At 37.2% G+C, this 20,541-nt stretch overlaps 1 protein-coding gene across 5 annotated transcripts in view; it reads left to right on the top strand.

The window, feature by feature from the left end:
- Positions 1-14,086: 14,086 nt before the first annotated feature.
- Positions 14,087-20,541, top strand: part of SPTA1 (spectrin alpha, erythrocytic 1) — a 66,156-nt gene continuing 59,701 nt past the window's right edge. For all 5 annotated transcript variants that reach the window (XM_067713956.1, XM_067713945.1, XM_067713977.1 and 2 more), the window contains exons 1-5: positions 14,087-14,323; positions 15,400-15,525; positions 17,180-17,320; positions 18,415-18,561; positions 20,337-20,470. In XM_067713956.1, coding sequence (XP_067570057.1) covers positions 14,087-14,323; positions 15,400-15,525; positions 17,180-17,320; positions 18,415-18,561; positions 20,337-20,470 — 785 coding nt within the window. The remainder of the gene's footprint in view (positions 14,324-15,399; positions 15,526-17,179; positions 17,321-18,414; positions 18,562-20,336; positions 20,471-20,541) is intronic.

The following is a 20,541-nucleotide window of genomic DNA, read 5'->3' as shown; positions in this document are numbered from 1 at the left end:
ATACGCCCTCACTCCAAATTGTGAATGTAATTTTCCTAGCTAACCTGTGTATCTGTGCATGCGTGCGTGTGTTCATGTGTGTTGAATAAAGAAGATTCCAAACTGAGAGAAAAGCAAAAGGAAAAGAAACAGCGTATGGCAGTGTCTGATGATCAAAAGTAAGGACACCATTCAGAGGGGAGATCACGGTGCTAACCTACTGGTGGAACGTCTTACAGTGATTTTTAAAATTCACATTGCTGAGGGTTGAGCAGTGAGTTCTCTCACACTGCTTTCCACCTCACCAGCCTGCTTATTATATTTTTATGATATTTTGGGGAGATTATATTAAATACATAAATAAATGAATGAAAGAATATATAATCACTTACTGAAAATCCTTCGTAACTAATGAAGCATGTAATCTGAAGATGGCTATTTATGTTCACTGTTAACTACTTTCCATCATTTTTTAAATGTCAGAAACCTTATCTGCAAGAACATATTGAACAATTCATTACTGAGCAAATTTTACATGTCAAGCAGTGTGGTAAATTCTGGACAAACATAGAACCTCTACCTAAAAGAGTTTCCACTAAAGAATTGGAGAGGCCCATAAAAGTACAATATAAAAAGTAATAACAACAAAATCCATAAAATCATAGCAGAAGTAGTAACTGTGCTGGAAAATCAAGAAAAATTGCAAAGAGAAATTGTATTTGTTCTGACATGAAAAATATTTATCATATACTTACCTTTATTTTTTAATCTTTATTTATATACCTTTAGAACTCTACTTGCTTTTAATTTAGGAAGAGTTTTTGGTACAAACCAACATGGGCTTGAGGCTGGTTTTAATAAGAACTATGGCCTATAAGCCAAGTTTTCACTGGATTAACTCACTTAATCCTCAAAACAAACTCATGCAGTTGATATTATCACATCCATTATGCAGATCAAGAAAAGAAAAAAAATTGAAGCAAACAGACTTTTTATGTTCACATAGTTGGCTAATGATAGAGCAAGTAACAAAAATGAGTCCAGACTTCAAACTGCCATGCTTTTCTCACCACAGCAATACTTAATAGTATTGTCTCAGCATTACTGACTTGCTGTTCTTAAACTCTCCTAATAAGCATATTTTAACTTATTCATCCCTTTAACAAATGAGAATAAATAATTATTTTGATTATAACTAGCAATTTATTTTCTCTATGTGCCAAGCACATAGTGTTTCACATCTCTTACTTTATTTAATACTTACAATATGAGTCATCTCATCATTTCTAATTTGCAGTTGAAAATACTGAGACAAAGAGCAGGTAAGTAATTTACCCATAAAAGTAGCCAAACAAGGACAGGAATCCCAACACTCGGACTCCAGAGACAATGGGCAGTAACTTCTCTGAAGTTTCATTGTACTTTATCTGTACCACTCTTATGACACTGCTTGCTTTCTACCTTGAATTATCATTAATACATCCAACTTGAAGCACTGTGTCATTGGTTCATATGTGCATTGCTCCCTGTGCCTAGCACTGGGCTCTACATAATAATGGCCTTAATAAATAACTATTGAATTGCTTCATGACTTCTGATTTTCTGTACTGTCACATCTATGAAGGGTGCAAAAAGGAGGAGATGCTATGAGTTGCCGTTCCATTGCTGACATTATTTTGCTCTTGTTAACTTTCCTGCAGTTTGAATAATAAATTTTCAGAGGTTTTTCTATTGAAACAGAGCATCTAGATTCCTAGAAAAAGAGAGTGTTTGTTACTCTTTTAAATTCATTTACCTTAGGGCAAGTAGGTATGAACAATCTAAAACTTAATTGCAGGCTGAAGGTTTTAAAATGTTGATCATTATACAGCTAGGAAACAATTTCTTAGATATTTTACTTATAAGTTCAGAATTTCTCCTCCCATCACTATTCTAACCTATTCATTTGCACATATTCATAGCCTGACACAATTAACACTTTCACCACTTTTCCTCTGTAATATGAGTATGGTTACCTAATTATATCTTTTCCATCAGCCATAGGGACTTTGAACTATCTCTGTCTTAAGCATTTCAAGAAACTTGCTCTGTATGTAACAGCAACCTGAGAGGAATAGAAACGGTATATATCATATAATTCTAAAGAGGGAATTACATGCCAACTCTGTACCAATTGCTGTTCTAGGCATTACATATAAAACTATTTTAAAAACAGAAAAAAATCCTTGTACTCACGGAGTCTATATATGAAAGGATGGTGGACAATAATCTAAATAAAATGCAATTATATTTTAAATAGTAGTAAGAGATGGTAGGGAGAAAAAACAATAAGATACGGTTAGCGAATAAGGAGTTTTGGGGCTGGAATGTGATTAATTTTAAGTAAGGTAATCAGGAATGGCATCTCTCAGCAAGTATTATTTGAATTATGGCCAAAAGAAGTACAAGAAAATAAGTTCTAGGCATGTGAATATTTCAAGGAAGAATGTTCTAGGTAGAGGGCATGGAAGTGCAAAGGCTCTAATGTAAGGGCATTCCAGGTGGCACGTGGATAGAGTGATTGGGGTGGGTGTGGAGACATAGATGATGAAGTCAGAAAAAGTTTTCTTGGGCCAGATTACATAAGAACTAAAAGACCATTGTAAAGGCTTTTGCTTTTCATTTGGAGTAAAGTGGGACCCATTGGAGGGTTTTCGGCAGAGAAGCAAAACTATTTCATTTACCTTTTAATAAGATTTATCTTAGTTTAATGCTGAGGATAGACTGAAAGAGGGCAACGAGAAAAGCAGACACTCTTCGAGGTTATGCAAAATCCAGGCAAGAGTTGATGGCTTGGGCCAGGGTTGCAGTATGAATGTTCTAAGAAGTAGTTGGTTCTAAAGGAGGCAACAACATACAATGGAGAAAAGACAGCCTCTTCAATAAGTGGTGCTGGGAAAAATGGAAGAATGAAATTAGAACACTCCCTAACACCATACACAAAAATAAACTCAAAATGGATTAAAGACCTAAATGTAAGACCAAACACTATAAAACTCTTAGAGGAAAACATAGGCAGAACACTCTATGACATAAATCACAGCAAGATCATTTTTGACCCACCTCCTGAAGAAATGGCAATAAAAACAAACAAACAAAAAAAAAACAAATGGGACCTAATGAAACTTAAAAACTTTTATACAGCAAAGGAAACCATAAACAAGATGAAAAGACAACCCTCAGAATGGGAGAAAATATTTGCAAATGAAGCAACTGACAAAGGATTAATCTCCAAAATTTACAAGCAGCTCATGCAGCTCAATATCAAAAAAACAAACAACTCAATCCAAAAATGAGCAGAAGACCTAAATAGACATTTCTCCAAAGAACATATATAGATGGGCAAGAAGCACATGTAAAGCTGCTCAACATCATTAATCATTAGAGAAATGCAAATCAAAACCACAATGTGGTATCACAGTCAGAATGGCCATCATCAAAAAATCTAGAAACAATAAACGCTGGAGAGGGTGTGGAGAAAAGGGAACCCTCTTGCACTGTTGGTGGGAATGTAAATTGATACAGCCACTATGGAGAACAGTATGGAGGTTCCTTAAAAAACTAAAACTAGAACTACCATATGACCCAGCAATCCCACTACTGGGCATATACCCTGAAAAAACTGTAATTCAAAAAGAGTCATGGGGCTTCCCTGGTGGCACAGTGGTTGAGAGTCCGCCTGCCGATGCAGGGGACACGGGTTCGTGCCCTGGTCTGGGAAGATCCCACACGCTGCGGAGCGGCTGGGCCCGTGCTCCATGGCCGCTGAGCCTGCGCATCCGGAGTCTGTGCTCCGCAATGGGAGAGGCCACAACAGTGAGAGGCCTGCGTACCGCAAAGAAAAAAAAAAAAGAGTCATGTACCGCAATGTTCATTGCAGCACTATTTACAATAGCCAGGACGTGCAAGCAACTTAAATGTCCATCGACAGATGAATGGATAAGGAAGATGTGGCACATATATACAATGGAATATTACTCAGACATAAAAAGAAACAAAACTGAGTTATTTGTAGTGAGGTGGATAGACCTAGAGTTTGTCATACATAGTGAAGTAAAAGAGAAGTGAGAGAGTAGCATTGACATATATACACTACCAAATCTAAAATAGATAGCTAGTGAGAAGCAGCTCGATAGCACAGGGAGATCAGCTCAGTACTGTGTGACTATCTAGAGGGATGGGATAGGGAGAGTGGGAGGGAGGCTCAAAAGGGAGGGGATATGGGGATATATGTATACGTATAGCTGATTCACTTTGTTATACAGCAGAAACTAACACTACATTGTAAAGCAATTATACTCCAATAAAGATGTTAAAAAAAATAAAGTATATGGGAGGAAGTACATAGGTTATATGCAAAAAAATAAACACACCTCCACACACACACACACACACACACACACACACACACACACACTATTTTAAATAAAAAGGATGAATCCTGTGGCCTGCCATTTCCAAATATTAAGTCGTATACCTATGGGTAGTAGTTTTAAAAGAGAGAAGATGGTAAATGAAATCAATGTATTTTTATGAGTTTTGTTTTTAAACCCAGGATTAAACCCAACATTAAAATAGGCTACATATAAAGCCTTTTAACCTGGTGGAGTTCCATGATACACTGCAGTGTCCTTTTCTCTGTACTAGCAAGAGAGCAATTCAGCAATTTGGCCTCCTTTTGACAATTAGAATGAGAAGTCCATTTGGTCATTACATCTGAATCCTAAGAATCAGATTCCTACAAATATCACCAGGCATCATGGGGCCCTTGGCATTGCCTCGGCTCCTAAAACCCGAGTCCCTAAATTCATGACTCAAAAACTACTATAATATCTCAAGACTATAGGGGACTGTCTCCAACAGTACCAGGAGTGCTTTTGTGACATCCCCAGGACTTTCAGTGGACAAGGTGACTTCTCTCTGGTTCTGTTTGAAATAATTTCTGCCCAAAACATCCAGAGATGTCAAATCATATCACAATAAACTTTTAGGATATCTGCTATGCAAAGTGAAGAGACTCCTAAAGCAGTTATATTAGGTCTATTCTTGAGGAGAGGAATATAATTTATATTGTTTCTTTCTTTAAAATGTTATCTGTTGTCCAATACGAAATTATTAAAACTCTATATAATAAAGAAGTTGTAATTTAAAAAAAAGTAGTTGGTTCTAGAAATATTGTGAAGGTATCACTAATTGATTTGCTTACTGATTGAATATGGGGCATGAGAGAGGAGACAAGCTTGACTCCAAAGAATTTGATCTAAAGAACTGGAAGAATGAAGGTTCCATTAAGTGGGATAAGGCATTTGTTTCATTTATATATTCCCTATCTTCTTCCAAAAAGTATTGGAGATCAAGTAGTCAAACACTCTTTCCAACTCCAATTACATATATCATTTTCTTCCTCCATGTTATTTGTTTGCTCCACATAGGACATGCCCACTGAGAAGGACTGAATTTATTGTATTCATCTACAGGAAAAAGGGAGATGACAAACTTTTTCTCCCTTTTCAAAATTCAGGTCAAAATTGCCATAGTTGTGGATTCAACTTGCTCAGCCATATGCTACTTACCTCTCCACTTTCAATAAAATTCATTTCCATTCATATATTTTTTATTACGTAAGTTTCAAGTGGAAAGCCTTATAATTCAACATCTGTATACGCTACAAAGAGATCACCACCACAAGTCTACTTACCATCCATCACCATTTTACCCTCTCCCCAACTAACCCAATTAGCATTTAGTCTTCCCCTCTGCTAACCACTAACCTGTTTTCTGTTTGTTTTTTTAAGATTCCATATATGAGTGAAATCATATAGTATTTGTCTTTCTCCATCTGACTCATTTCATTTAGCATAACACTTCCAAGTTTCCTTCATGTTGCTGCAAATGGCAGGATTTCGTTTTTTTTATGGCTGACTAATAATCCATTGTGTGTGTGTATCACATCTTCTTTATCCCTTTGTGCATCAATGGACACAGGTTGCTTCCATATCTTGGCTATTGTAGATAATGCTGCCGTGAATGTAGGGGTGCAAATATATTTTCAAATTAGAGTTTTTGTGCTCTTTGGTTAAATATCCAGGAGTGGAATAGCTGGGTCACGTACTAGTTCTATTCTGAATTTTTTGAGAAATCTCCATACTGTTTTCCATAATAGTTGCACCAATTTACAGTCTCACCAACAGCGTACGAGGATGTCTCCTATATGTGGGCTGTGTATGCCTTTCTATTGTGTTGGACCCATGACTGCTTAAGTGTGCTGGTGGACGAGCCTGCCTCCCCACATTCACACATGTTTACTGAGCACTTATTAGTGTAAAACATCTGATTAAAATAGAGTATAAAAAGGAATTGGAGAAGCAGACAAGGTATTGTATTATTAGCCATGATATAGAAAGTGCAAAATTAATTGCTATGGGAGTACCACAGAGAGAAAAATTTAATCTAACTAGAATAATTCATGGGAAGTATTATTTGAGCTGAACCCTGATTTATTCTTTATTCTGAACAGGAGAGGGGCTGATATAGATGAAAGAAGTGAAGGAAATATAAAGGGGACAATTCTGCTAAATATAAAATTTTGTTCTTGGGTAACAGAGGCAATTGCCTATATAAGCTGAATCTTATGGTGTGGCTAGCTAGGAGAAATACAGCAATATATGCATTTGGAATATTGGTTCTTTTTAAGTGATCCTTCTCATTCGACCATATTACACAGCACATGGGACATAGTAAGCTCTGACCAAATATTTGAATGAACAAATAAAAATATAATAAATGAATGAATTGATTATCCAATTACTACTTCCTTTTTTCTATTTTTTTTTCCTGCCCCACATTGAGAAGATTTTAAGTAAAAATCAGACAGCAGTGATTGAATTCATATTCACTGGATTTTTTTTTTCATTTTCAGGAAGATGAACTCTTATTTTTATCTCTTGCTCCTAATTTACCTGTTCATCATCACTGGCACCCTTATGGTCTTCTTTTTCATCAAACTGGATTCCCACCTCCACACTCCTATGTATTTCCTCATCAGTGTCCTGTCCTTCCTGGAGATCTGGTATACTACAAGCATCATCCACAAGATACTCTCCAATCAAGTCAGTGAGCAGAAGACCATTTATCTGACTAACTGCCTCCTGAATATGTATTTATTTTACTCTCTTGTCATTTCTGAGATTTACAAGCTCACCACCACGGCTAAGGACAGATACCTGGCCATCTTCAACCCCTTTTATTACCCCACAATCATAACACCTCAGCCCTACACTCAGCTGACTGTAGGCTGTTGCTTCTGTGGCTTCCTCATGTCACTTCCTGAGATTGCTTGAATATCTACACTATTATTTTGTGGTCCAAATCAAATTCAAAATATCTTTTGCAACTTTGATCTCATCCTGAATCTGACATGCATGAACACTGATAGATTATTTTAATCAAGGTTGTAGAAATTGTACATGCTGTGGAGATCATCACGGCTATACTGCTTGTAGTTTTGGGTTATGTTTGTATCATTGCAGTAATCCTACATTATCTGCTCTGTTGGCTGAAACCAAAGGCCTTTTCTACATATGCTTCCCACCTTGCTATTTTCTTGATATTTTTTTGGAAATGTAGCCTTTATATCCCTGTGCTTCTCTACTAAGGATTCCTTTTCCTGGGGCATAGCCATTAGCCCACTCTTTGCAGTGTTATGGCCATCCTTTAACTCAATTATCTAGTCTAAGGAGTAAAGAGATCAAGGAAGCAATAAAAGTGCACACATGCCGATCTACTATCAAATAAGACAAAAGACATACCCATTAACAAAGTATATTTATGCCAGTATCTGTATTTATGTTTTCAGTGTGTTGCTGTTGTGTTTATTTTTTCTGTGCATTGACTCTAAGTGGGACATTTAACCATCCAATCTCTGTTCACTTAGGAAATGTCCTCAGAGGTTGATTAATCATAGAATACAAAGAAAATGGGGGTGAAGACTCACACAGTCCCGTCGTTTATTCTTTGAATCCAGAAGGACTCATAAAATTCTACCTCTGTCCTGACACTGTTACAGCAAAAATAGAAATGAGCTTTTCTGATAAATAAGGAAACAATGAACAGGCTGGGGAAACAACATAAACAGGCCTGAAAGAATTAAGCAATCTTGGTTATTCTTTAGCTGTTACTACTAACAAACACTTGTAGCTAGACTTGTCCTTCACAAAACTGATTATTCTCTGACTCCATATGAATTACCCTTTGCACTTGGCATTTCTTCTTCCCTTACAACTCTCTTGTAGCACTCTTCATTTCAGAAAGAAAGTCACAACCCATAACTTCAACGACAACAGAGCAGGTTGCTGAGCTGCCTGATGCCAGCTTTGGCCATGAATTTGCAGAAGAAAAGAAATGCAAGACCTTCACTACTTTGATCCTTATCACCTACCCCAGACCATGAGCCCCACATATAAAATCTTTTCCAATTCTTCAAGGAGGGGGGCACAGTTCTTGAGACGTTAGCCTACTGTGTCTTCCCTTTGTCTGGCAAAGAAAATAAAAGCCTCTCTATTTCTTATCTTCCAGTTCTCTGTCTCTGTATTTTTATTTGGCATTGGTGCACAGGGAACCAGATTTGGCAAAATATCTCCTGCTATAGTTAGCTGAAACAAGAAAGAAACATTCTTTGTTTTGTGTTTCTGTAACACATTTCTTGAGCTTCTACTTAGTATGGTTTTTATTCTATCCTGTGTCATGGTTTGCATGCCTTCTGTGAGCCCTCTAGTTTGTGAACTCTTTGAAAGTAGGTATCTTATTTTGTTCATCTCTATATTCCCCATGCCTGTTAGAATTCTTTGCCCAGAGAAATGCTCAATAATGCTTCACTAAAAGAGTAAATAAACAGAGGCATTCTTTGTCTCCTGACAAAATTATAATTTATAAAAAAGTTATGTTATAGAAAACTCAGGCTATTCACACATTCAACAGAGGATGGCAGGGGGGCCAGCGATAATGAATAAAGATAAGATACATAGTGTATTTACACTTAGAGTAATTTTTAATAGTTAAATGAAGAAATGTCACAGATAACCCACTTAAATTTCAATGACTGGCCTTTATTTACATGTTTAATAGGATTTTATTGATATCTTGGGAACCTAATCCCTTAAATATAAGAATTAAACTTCATAGTTTAGTCATGGTTATAAAGGAAATAATGTTTAGTCCTGGCTCCTACTTTCCTTTATTCTAATAAGAAATAATTTTTTTTGGTTGTGCTCTTTCTTCCCTGAGTAGGACCATGTCACCAAAAATGCCATTTTTATAAAGTTTGTAAAGATTTAAGTTTATGTGGTTTCCTTAAGGGTTGCTGTACTCAGAGATAATTATTACTGGATGGAAACATTCAGCAATTTTACATAAGATTTTCTAATGATACATTGCAAATCATTCTTTAAAAGATAAGCACTCCAGATTTCTGATTCAGAACAAAATAGATGACTTGAAGTAAATGAAATATATGTGCTTGGCATTATTCATAACAATAAAAATTCTTTTTTGTGTATAGTTAAATAAAGTGCTTTTTAATCAACCATCTAAATTAAGTCATATAAAAATTCTCTGGAATAAGTAGCCTTGTCATTACTATTCCCATTATAAACTTAATAAAATTTAAGCAAATTTCCAATATTCATCTGATTATAAAATGGTAGAATTGAGTCTTCAGATTAGATGGTTTCCGTTTCAAATCCAGTGCACTTTCCATTATCCCAATGTCTTTTTCAATTATAATTACATAGTTTGTTGTTAAAGGAGACATCATGGGTTTTGTTTTTTCGTATTCAATGCAGTAATACCAAATAAATAAAACAGAAAAATAATAAAATAAGTAAGGGAGAGTGAGAGAAGATAATGGTAAGGGGAAAAAAAGAGTTTTATTTTTTATTATAGGATTTGAGACCTTTTTTTTTTTTTTTTTTTTTTGCGGTACGCGGGCCCCTCACCGATGCGGCCTCTCCCGCCGCGGAGCACAGGCTCTGGACGCGCAGGCCCAGCGGCCATGGCTCACGGGCCCAGTCGCTCCGTGGCATGTGGGATCTTTCTGGACCGGGGCACAAACCCGCGTCCCCTGCATTGGCAGGCGGACCCCCAACCACTGCGCCACCAGGGAAGCCCCATTTGAGACCTTTTAAAATGAGAACTAACTCTAGAGAAACAAAAATAAAATTTTAAAAATAAAATAATGATGACTTCTATTTCATGGGAAAACTTAGTTTTACGTTAAAGTTAACATATTTTTCCTTGTTGGTAAATGGGCCGAGAAAGTTGAACTCCAAAATATCCACAGCAAGCATATGAATTTTGTGTTGCAAATTGGGGAGACTTTAGAATTTGGGCATATAAAGCATCTCTTGGAGTTTCTGAGTCCAGGAAAAGAAGATCTGATAACTGAGAAGAGACTCAGGCAAGCTGGGCAGTGCTGATAAAACTAGTGTGTGAAGTACAGTTCTGCCCAGAGCTGATAACCATGATCAAATAAAACAGCTCTCCAAATTACTCCCACCCTGTAAAACTGAATATAAGACTTCTCTTTAATGAAGCTGTCTGTCATCAGCTCACGCTTTCCCTGTAACCTCTTAGCACTCGTTTATGTACATGGCTACATGCAATTTTAAAGATTATACGTGATTCTAAATATCCACAGTGTCTCTCATACATTCTTTACCTGTGTCCCCTGTACTCAAGGCCTCCATGTCCTCAGAGCCAATAAACATTCTTGGAACACTATAATAGTGGCAAGAAGGTCAGAGGTCCAAGTGTTAAGCTACCAGGGTTTAAGAGTTTTTCATCATACCCTTCCATCAATCCCAAGGAGACACCTTGATACTTGTACTAATAATGGTAAACATGCTCAGAGACTGAATAAACTCTGTCAATCTAAAGGGAGTGAGAAGATAGGGTGGGACTGAATTTAAAGTCAGCAGCAGCCAGAGTGGCAGCCAGGGTGTTGGCACAGAAACTATTAGCAGGAATCTCTCTTGGGTGCAAACTGAAAACTCAAAGAACACTTCTGTCTTGATGTATAAATTCTCTTCCTTGTCTCCTGTGCACTTTCACACTGATACCTGCTCTAATGACTATTGTTCTGGTCCACTTTTATTCTATTTCATGATGACCAATCCTGCTAATTGGGTCCGAATATTTCTTTGGTTACAATGCTATCACATGGTTGACACTCTTGGTGAGAAGATCCTGGAATAAGTCAACCAGAAATATTGGTGAACTAAGAGATGATTGACTAAAACAGATGAGGGGCATGATGGTCACACTCACATGGATTTTATCCTTTGTTTAAATAATTACAAACCAAACAACCATGGGATGAGACTACCTCTCAGAGACTACTTTTGTTTTCTCATATAAAAATGAGGTTGATAATATCTGCTTCACAGAAACTTCTAAAGAGTAGAAATTAATGTAAATTAATCATGTCAATATATAAATAAGACACGGTAGATTCGAATTGATTCTTATCTCTTGGATAAAGATTAAAAATGTATTTCCTCCCTAACCAACTCCAGTCAGAGTTTCCCTGGTTCATGTGATATAATGCATTCTCTAAGACTTGTGTTCATGCCTTTAGCACCCAAATTTGATTTTAATATAAAGAAACTATGTGAAAAAGTAAATATTATACTTTCAAGAAGAGAATTTAAAGCTCTCTCAATTTCATTGGGTGAGATGATCCAGGAAGAAAAGAAACTAGAAATGTAGAACCTTGATCTACCCTAGTAGACCATGAAAGCTAGATTATTCAAATTGGATTTGTATTGGAATGAAGTTTGGCATGGATAGACCCACTGTTTTTTAGGAGGGTCTGAAACCATCCCACTATTTTCTTTGGTTTGTTTCATTTTTGTAAAGTTGCCTTTACAAACTATATGTTTGGAGAAGGATTTCTGTTTCTTTTCTCTCCATTAAAAATAATACATAGATTAGGATGACTTTTATCCTACAGTTTAGAACTCTGTCCAATTTTCAAATATTTTATGACTTCATTAGTTTGTCAAATGAAGTATCCTAATTTTTGTTTCACAAAATACAAATAAAAAAGCATATATCTTACTTACTTTGTTCTTTTTATTTAAATGATTAAGGGTAAGGCTAAATCAGACTTTTAAAAACCCAATCTGTGAGGCAAAGAGTAAAATTTTCTATTTTAACAAAGGTTCTACAGCAAAAAATAGGATGTATTGTTGCTTAAAGGCTGCTAAAAATCTGTAGTTGGGTTTTGATGGAGTCGTTGATTTGCATTTCCTAGAGATCGGTTAGAACAAGAACATATGTATGCCCTGAGTTCTTGTAATTCTTCACAGAGTGTGAAGAATGGGCATCCCAGAATTCCTTCCTGATTTACAATTCTCAGATATAAAATTTAAAACTAATCAAAGAAACAAAACACCATCATAACACTGACTCTATCTTACATCTATAACTGAGTTTTTTTCTAATTTTTCATCTAAAATTTTTGCTTTCATTTTTTATAAAGTCCGGTTGAGAAACTTTGAGAGCCATAGTCCCACAAGCCGCTGAGTCACCCAGCATCTGTGAAAGTTAGCATCTGCCTCAGCTGAATCTGTCTCCTGAAGATAATGTAGATTGTAGCTGGCGGGATTCTGGCCCAAGTGAAGGGCTGTTTTTTTTCTTTGTCTTGCCACATATGTAACGTTTCTCTCATCTCTATCTGAATTAGACTAGACAACTACATGTGAATTGTTTCTCTTTCTCTCCCTTTGTCTCTCTCTCTCTCTCTCTGTCTTTTGGATACATTTTATTTTGACAGGTTCTTGACCTTTAGGAAAAGCGTAACACTTTCCAAAGGAAACCGTGAGTACAGAATTCTTTACAGTACAATTTGTCACCAATATAACTAGGAAAGCTGTCTCCTTTGACTTTTCTGTACTATCTTTGACAGGATCAACAAGAATTGTTTCTTGATTCTTAAGAGGTAAAGAAGTTTAATTTTAACTCTTTTTATGAATGTCTCACTTTAAACAATGACCTTGAGCTTTCCAGTATACAGCACCAAAATCTAGCAATGACCTGTTTCTATGGGTTCACATGGAGAACAACCTAGTAACTTGGAGCAAAGTAACACACAGTAAAGGTTTGAGTCTCCATAGAAGGATTTAATTCTATAGCCAAACTTGTAAAGGCCATCCACAGAATAGCAATTATGTATAGCAGAAGGAGACTAAAATTTAAACTTTATATTGAATGTTTTCATTGTGGTAAGCTAGGAAAACTGTGCTTATATCCAGAAGAATGAAGATGGACCCTATGGAGATTTTACTGGATGTTGTCACAAATAGGTTGGATTCCACTATAGGAAAATAATATTTTATGTTGTTTGATAGCAATACAATGTTTTATATAGCAAAAGCCATTTACCAAGATGCTAATAATTTGAAATTTGTGATAATTAGGTTGCAAATGTGCCAAACTTTTGATTTGTAGTGTTTATAAATAAAGCAAATAAAAAGAGTAAACAATATATTAGCTATATTTTTATGTAAGAAGAATTCAACCTTTTCAAACTTTGGGGTATATCATTCATCAAGTTAATTGCAAGCCATTTTTATTTATTCATTAAACTAAGTTCATCATTATCAGTACATGTTAACACCTCTTCAGTCTTTGAAAGCAATAAAATTATATTTCTTTTTTATCAATCTGAAACTCTGTGATTTTGCTAATTTAAACTTGTCTTCGATTATTAGTCCAATAATAAGCATTTATCAAACTTTATTAAGTTTATTAAATTTATTAATGTTAGCACATACTTATGTGAAAAGTTGAAAAAGTGTTCTGAATGATCAAGAATTATTAGCCTAGGTTGTAGCTGTATATGGTTAAAATTATATAAATGTACTACCGTCTTTCTAAAAACAGGCTTTTATAGGCTTAAAGATATCTGAACATAAGTCCAATATGAGTAAATGCCTTGAGACATATAAAAGGACAGTATACTAGAGATCTGAGAACCAGCAATATGTAGAAGCTTTTTAACTTGTAGGCTATGGAGAGTGGTGGGCCAAAAGTGCTGGAAACAGCAGAAGAGATCCAGGAGAGGCGTCAGGAGGTGTTGACCCGGTACCGGAGGTTCAAGGAACTGGTTGCTGAGAGGGGTCAGAAGCTTGAAGATTCCTATTACTACCAGGTTTTCATACGAGATGCAGATGACCTCGAGAAATGGATCTTGGAGAAAATCAAGATTGCAGGCGATAAAAGCTATGAAGACCCAACTAACATACAGGTCATTTAGTTTCATTGACTTCCCCAGAGTTGACTCTAAGATCTCTAGGGAGGGAAACATTTCCATAATGTAGGTGTACATCTGGGAAACTGTAGAGGGATGATATAACAGAAAGATTAGACTTTGGGGACTGTAGTTCTGTCTTTAAATAGCACATGTCTTCAACTCCTTAAGCCTCAATGTCTTATTTACAAAGGAAACTCATTCTAGATAATATTTTATAAACTCATTCTGAAGTTAACCCATGGGCAAAACACTGAGAATTCAAAGAATTTATGACACACTATGTGATTTCAATATTTTGTGACATTAAGGATGGAATTGAGGTGAAGAGACATCAATGTTTCTGAAACAATTGCTCTTCGCTCTCCTCAGAAAGATGTGATTTAACCAGGGTTTTTACCAAATGGCTATTCATGCCTCTTGTTAAGTTTGAATGAGAGGAGTCAGGTGGAGAGCTTTGGTGGAAGCTCCCACTCCTACTTGTACAATGTTATAGAAAGAGGCACAGTCAGGATCAGAAGAAAGGCTTGCATGCCTAAAATGTGCAATGGATATTGGAGAGGAAGCACCTGGAACAAGAACAAAGTGTTATCTGCTAAATGGATCAATTTATATATGACAGCAAAAACATAATCTGGCATGCAAAAACCTCTCAATTAAAAAAAAAAGCCATTGTTGCCATGATCATCTTCCTCATTGTTCACTACTTTCAGTAACATTTAGTTCCTCTTTTCTGAAGAGGAAAAACTCTGTTACATTATTTCATTTCCACAGAAGGCAATTGAGAATTTAAAATAATATTTACTGGAAATTCCCCAAAGGCAGTGGGGGCTGGAAAAAAACTTCCACTATGGTCCTGGACATTGAGCCTAGGACCCTTTGAAACCCTAAGTGCAGTGGTGCCACCACCGCTTCTTTTCGGATAGGACTCCTCCAGGTATGGTCATAGGTTATCACTTAATCTAGGTTGGGAAACAAGTAGTTTTGACTGCAAGAAAGAAGAGGAATAAAAGAACCTCCCTTCCAGAGAGACCAGGCTGCATTAGCCATAAACTCTGATTTCTAATCTTCAGGGGAAATATCAGAAGCATGAATCCTTTGAAGCAGAGGTGCAAGCAAAATCGAGGGTCATTCCTGAGCTGGAAGAAACCAGGAAAATTCGATTTCCTGAGGGGCATTTTGCCCATGAGGACACCAAGGTAAATTTATGGCAGGACTCTGTGAGAGATGTTTCTAATTAAGTTATCATGTTGATTATGTTATCAGAGTTTTAATTGATTACAACAGGAATAAACCTTGATATAACTGGCTTGGAACCATGGTACTTCCTTATATCTTTTACTTGGGTTAGGGCAGGAAAAATGATGGGATGTCCTAGTGTTCCTTGGAGTGGGGAGAAAGCTATGATACGAAGCTGTCATCAAATAACATCACATTCCTGCGTATGCCACCACAGTATAGGTGGCTCAAGATCAAACCCACTTCAACCCAGATGAATTGGTTTTCTGAAATGTCCTTTCTACTTAATTCTTCTAGCCTCAGAGTCCTTGTCCCTTAAACTCTCTAAACAAGGGATGCTCTTTCTTTGAATCTTCTCCAAAATCTTTCTCCCTTTGTCTATGATGCCTCTTTCCCTTCACAGCCCACATACTATGACTACTATTGTAGTTCTCCAAACCCTCTCATCTGTTCATTTTGGGGAAAAAAAACCTCCTAAAATCCTTTGTCTTCCCTAAACCCTGAAGACTGAAGATCACCACAACTATGGAACCCACTACTAATGTATCAGCTTTTTTTCTGACTTAATTCATATACTCTTCCAGCAAGTTTGTGTTGATACAGTCAATTCAGGTTCTTTTTTGTACAAGTGAACTTTTTTACTGTTTAAATATTTTAAAAATTTCAAAAAAAATTTGTGTTGTATTTAAAAATTAGGGCTATAGTTCCATATTTAGCGTACAAATTCTAGTTTGCTTTACTGTCAACAAAACATGGTCAGGCGATACAGACATTAACCAGAATAAACCTTATTAGAAAGAAGACTCTAACAAGAAAATCTCTAATTTTATTTATTGTCATAAAATAGAAATCACTTTGTATAATTTATACAAAAACCAATCCCTTACATTAATTAAAATATTTGAGAAATGTTTGAAACATCTTCACGTCTATCAGAATCACTGGGGCTATATCAGTCTGTACCATGGCAGGATTCAGAGATAAATGTGGTCTACATGCTACATGTTACCTTAGGACCATGAAGTAGTTGAAAAATACAAGAATCTTGAAGGCATAACATATATGACACCTTCAATTTTACAGTATATGTAAAATCTGGTCTTCTAAGCTAACTTGGCATTAGAACCCTCAACTATATACTCTTAAATTCTCATTGCTTTGGTGCCACTATTTCCTTTATAAGTCAGAAAAACATTGTAACTCTTATCCTTTCTGACAAATAGTCCATGCTAAGTTTTTTCTATGTCTTTTTCAGTACTTTGAACACCCTCTGCCCATTGTCTACCTATCAAAATTCTACCTATCCCTCAAGGTCCAATTCAAATGAGCACTCTTTCATGAATTCTTATTCTATCCTGTCTTATTGTCTGTAATCACTTCATCCTCTAAAACACCAAAACATTATTCATTTTTTTCTATTATGGAAGATCATATGGTTTAATTGCTATTCACATACATGTCCTATTTCCTCCTTTAAATATTTGTTGATCAATTAATGCACGAGTGAATGGGAGGAGGTATTTTTATCCAGGCCCCTCTCTGCACAGGTCTCTGAGTCTATACCTGCTGCTCCACAGCAGGTACTATGCCTGAGTTGTTTTACTTTCCCCATAGGTCCTTCTGGAGGAACTCAGCCACCTGTGGGACCTGCTTCTGGAGCTGACTCAAGAGAAAGGCACCCTGCTGCTGCGGGCCCTGAAGCTTCAGCAGTACTTACAGGAGTGTGCTGACATCTTAGAGTGGATTGGAGACAAGGTATAGGACCAAACAGTATGCATATAGGACTTCCCATCCATCTGCCCCAGACATCCCATAGCAATTTAATGCAGGCCTTTCATAAAGAAGTTAGGATGTCTCTTTCTGGGCTTAGTTCCTTGGAAGAAAGAGGAATGTTGGCAAAGATTTAGGGGTATTCTGGAGGTAGTTAACACTGTAGGGGGATAAGTCTAAATGTATGAATCTGAATATGAAGAAGGCAAGTCTTACACAAAAACTGCATTGAAAGATGATCTAGGATTGTCCCCATTCTACCTTCCATGAGCCTTCACTCCTAGATTTTTGCTCTTACTCTGTGTCCAGCTTAGAGCATTGCAGTTCTTTCCCTAATTCTTTGTCTCTCAGTACCTATAACTAGGGAGGTTTTTATTTTCTACATACTTAAAGAATAATCCTGTGGTTAGGACTGAACATTTACACAAGCAAGTGCCTAGCACAATACTTTTTTTTTTTTTTTTTAATTTATTTGTATTTGGCTGTGTTGGGTCTTCGTTTCTGTGCACGGGCTTTCTCTAGTTACGGCGAGTGGGGGCCACTCCTCATTGTGGTGCGCGGGCCTCTCACTGTCGCGGCCTCTCTTGTGGAGCACAGGCTCCAGATGCGCAGGCTCAGTAGTTGTGGCTCACGGGCCTAGTTGCTCTGCGGCATGTGGGATCCTCCCAGACCAGGGCTCGAACCTGTGTCCCCTGCACTGGCAGGCAGATTCTCAACCACTGCACCACCAGGGAAGCCCGCACAATACTTTTGTAAATGCTCAGTTTGTTGAATTGAGTAGAACGAGGATGAATTTATTTTTCAGGTTCCAATACACAAAAGGGTGTTCCCAGGGGCTTTTGCCAACAATGTTCCTGGTCTCTCCAAAGAATTACCCCAAAGAACACTGTTCCCTGGGCCAGAACGCCACCTCAGGAAATATACTGCTGCTTCTGGCTCTTTCCTGAAGGGTTCTCCCAAGTTCCACCAGTATCTCCTTCTGAGTTATCCTGGGAATGTGAGCAAGGGTTTTGGGCATTTGAACTGCAGGAATTCCTAAATGTTTACAGGTGACTTACCAGAGTTTTCTCTGTCTACAGGAGGCTATAGTGACATCAGTGGAGCTGGGTGAGGACTGGGAGCGCACAGAGGTTCTGCATAAGAAGTTTGAAGATTTCCAAGCAGATCTGGCAGCTCGAAAGGAGAGGTTGAATGGAGTGAACCAATATGCCAATGAGTGTGCTGAGGTGAGGTGGGGAACAAGAGAGCCAAGCCAGGGAAAGGGTCTGATCTTCAAGAAGACTCTCTGGCCATTAGTAGATGGGACATGAAAGATATAGGACATTGTGAGAAAGCAGAGGTATGCCTGTCCCTGGAGCAACATGCCCAGAGCAGTTTCCTCTCCTTTCTGAATGTATCCCTTGCCAGTCCACGGAAATGGAGATGAGAGTGAGTGAGTGTATGTGTGTTTACATAAAGGAATTCAATCCACAAGGGGGTTACTCCTGCACCATGCAGTACATTGATTTCTCAAGTTTATGAAGCACTCTTTCTTCATGAAGAAGAACCAGAATAAAGTGGCAAAGAATATAAAATAATGGTGGGCTATCATAATATACATGATATAATTAAACTAATTTTTTTGTGTTTTGGGGGGAAGGGAAAAGGAGGCAGATTTATCTTCATTTTCTTAAGAAAGTGGTTAAATAAGTTTTTAATTTCTGGGCATGTAAAAACTCAGTGTGTGAATAAATAATCCTAACATATGTGAGAACTGGGAAGTCAGTCTGATTTTATATGTATATGAAGGAATTAGAAATTCTAACAGTTGGCTATCGTGCTTTTCCATTTAAGGTTTCATTATCACTGCAGCTTTATAATGGGAATAATGTTTCTGTGTTAATAGAACCAAGATTTCAGGATGAACGGGTACTGGAGTAGGGGAAAATAACATATTTCTCAATTTTTTTCCAGGCCACATTTCCAACAGTCCCAAATTTTCTCCCTCTATCACCTTTTTCTTATTGTGGAGATTTTTAAGTTATCTATTACTATCTACCAAACTACCACAAAACTGAAAACAACAAACAACCTATTTTTTTCAGTGAATCAGATTCACTGATTCATGATTCAGTGACTCAGCTGCGTTATTCTGCTGATATCACCTGGTATTCTTAAGTCACTGCAGTTATACAATGAGTCAGTTGGGGTGGAGTGTCTAAAATGGCCTTGCTCCCATGTATGGAGATTTAGCAAGGAAAATGAAGGTTTTCTCCATATGCTCTCTCATCTTTCAGTAGATCATGCTTTTTTTATGTGTTCCAAGAAGGTAAGAACAGAAGCTGAAAGGCCTCTTGATGCCTAAGTGCTGGGGCTCATAGAATATCATTTCTATTTATAAGCAAGGAAGGAGAAGTAGAAAATTCAGTCTGATGAGGCTTCAAAATAGAAATGGAAATGGGAATAAACAGGGATAGGAGGAGTAGGGAGACAGGTATTTGGGAACTACTCAAAATTGCCAAGTATCAAAATGGGCTGATGCTGCTAGCTTAATCTAGTATTCATAAATCTCATTGCTTCAGTTAGTTTGCAAAAATGCATGGAGTTTTCTGCAAAATTAAGTTTATCTGCATGTCTGTATAATTCTGCAAAGAGGGAAATAGCTCTCATTAGCTTCTCAAAGGTATCAGGACCCCAAAAGAACCAAGACCCACAGTATTAGAGTTTTGAAAAATTAAGTCAGATTTCACAAAAGGAATTTTCTCTTCTTTTCCTTGGTTTCCAGGATCTTGAAGGGAGTTAGCAGGCATCAACATGATGGAGTTCTGAAAATAATGAGGTTGGGCAAGCCTGTGTTAGTAGGCTAGTCTGGAGCTGTGGGCAAAATATCTGGCGGTTTGATTTTCTAGATTTTGGTGAGGTGGATCAAGTAAGAGTTAGAGAGCAGGGATAAAGTGAAGTGTGAAATAAGAAGTGTTTAAATGATTTTTTGCATTAGTCCATCATTGACTTTCTCCCACAGGAAAAGCATCCTGAGCTGCCCTTGATTCAGTCAAAGCAGGAGGAAGTGAATGCAGCCTGGGAGCGGCTCCATGGTCTGGCTGTCCAACGACAGAAAATGCTGTCCAGTGCTGCAGACCTCCAGCGATTCAAAAGGTAGGAATCTCACCACTGAACTGTAGGAAACTGCAATAGCACCATGCTTGTTATTTGTGTTAGCCTCTGTC

Source organism: Pseudorca crassidens, chromosome 2, assembly GCF_039906515.1.
Source record: "Pseudorca crassidens isolate mPseCra1 chromosome 2, mPseCra1.hap1, whole genome shotgun sequence".
Taxonomy (NCBI): Eukaryota; Metazoa; Chordata; class Mammalia; order Artiodactyla; family Delphinidae; genus Pseudorca; species Pseudorca crassidens.
This window is presented reverse-complemented; position numbering and strand designations above follow the sequence as displayed.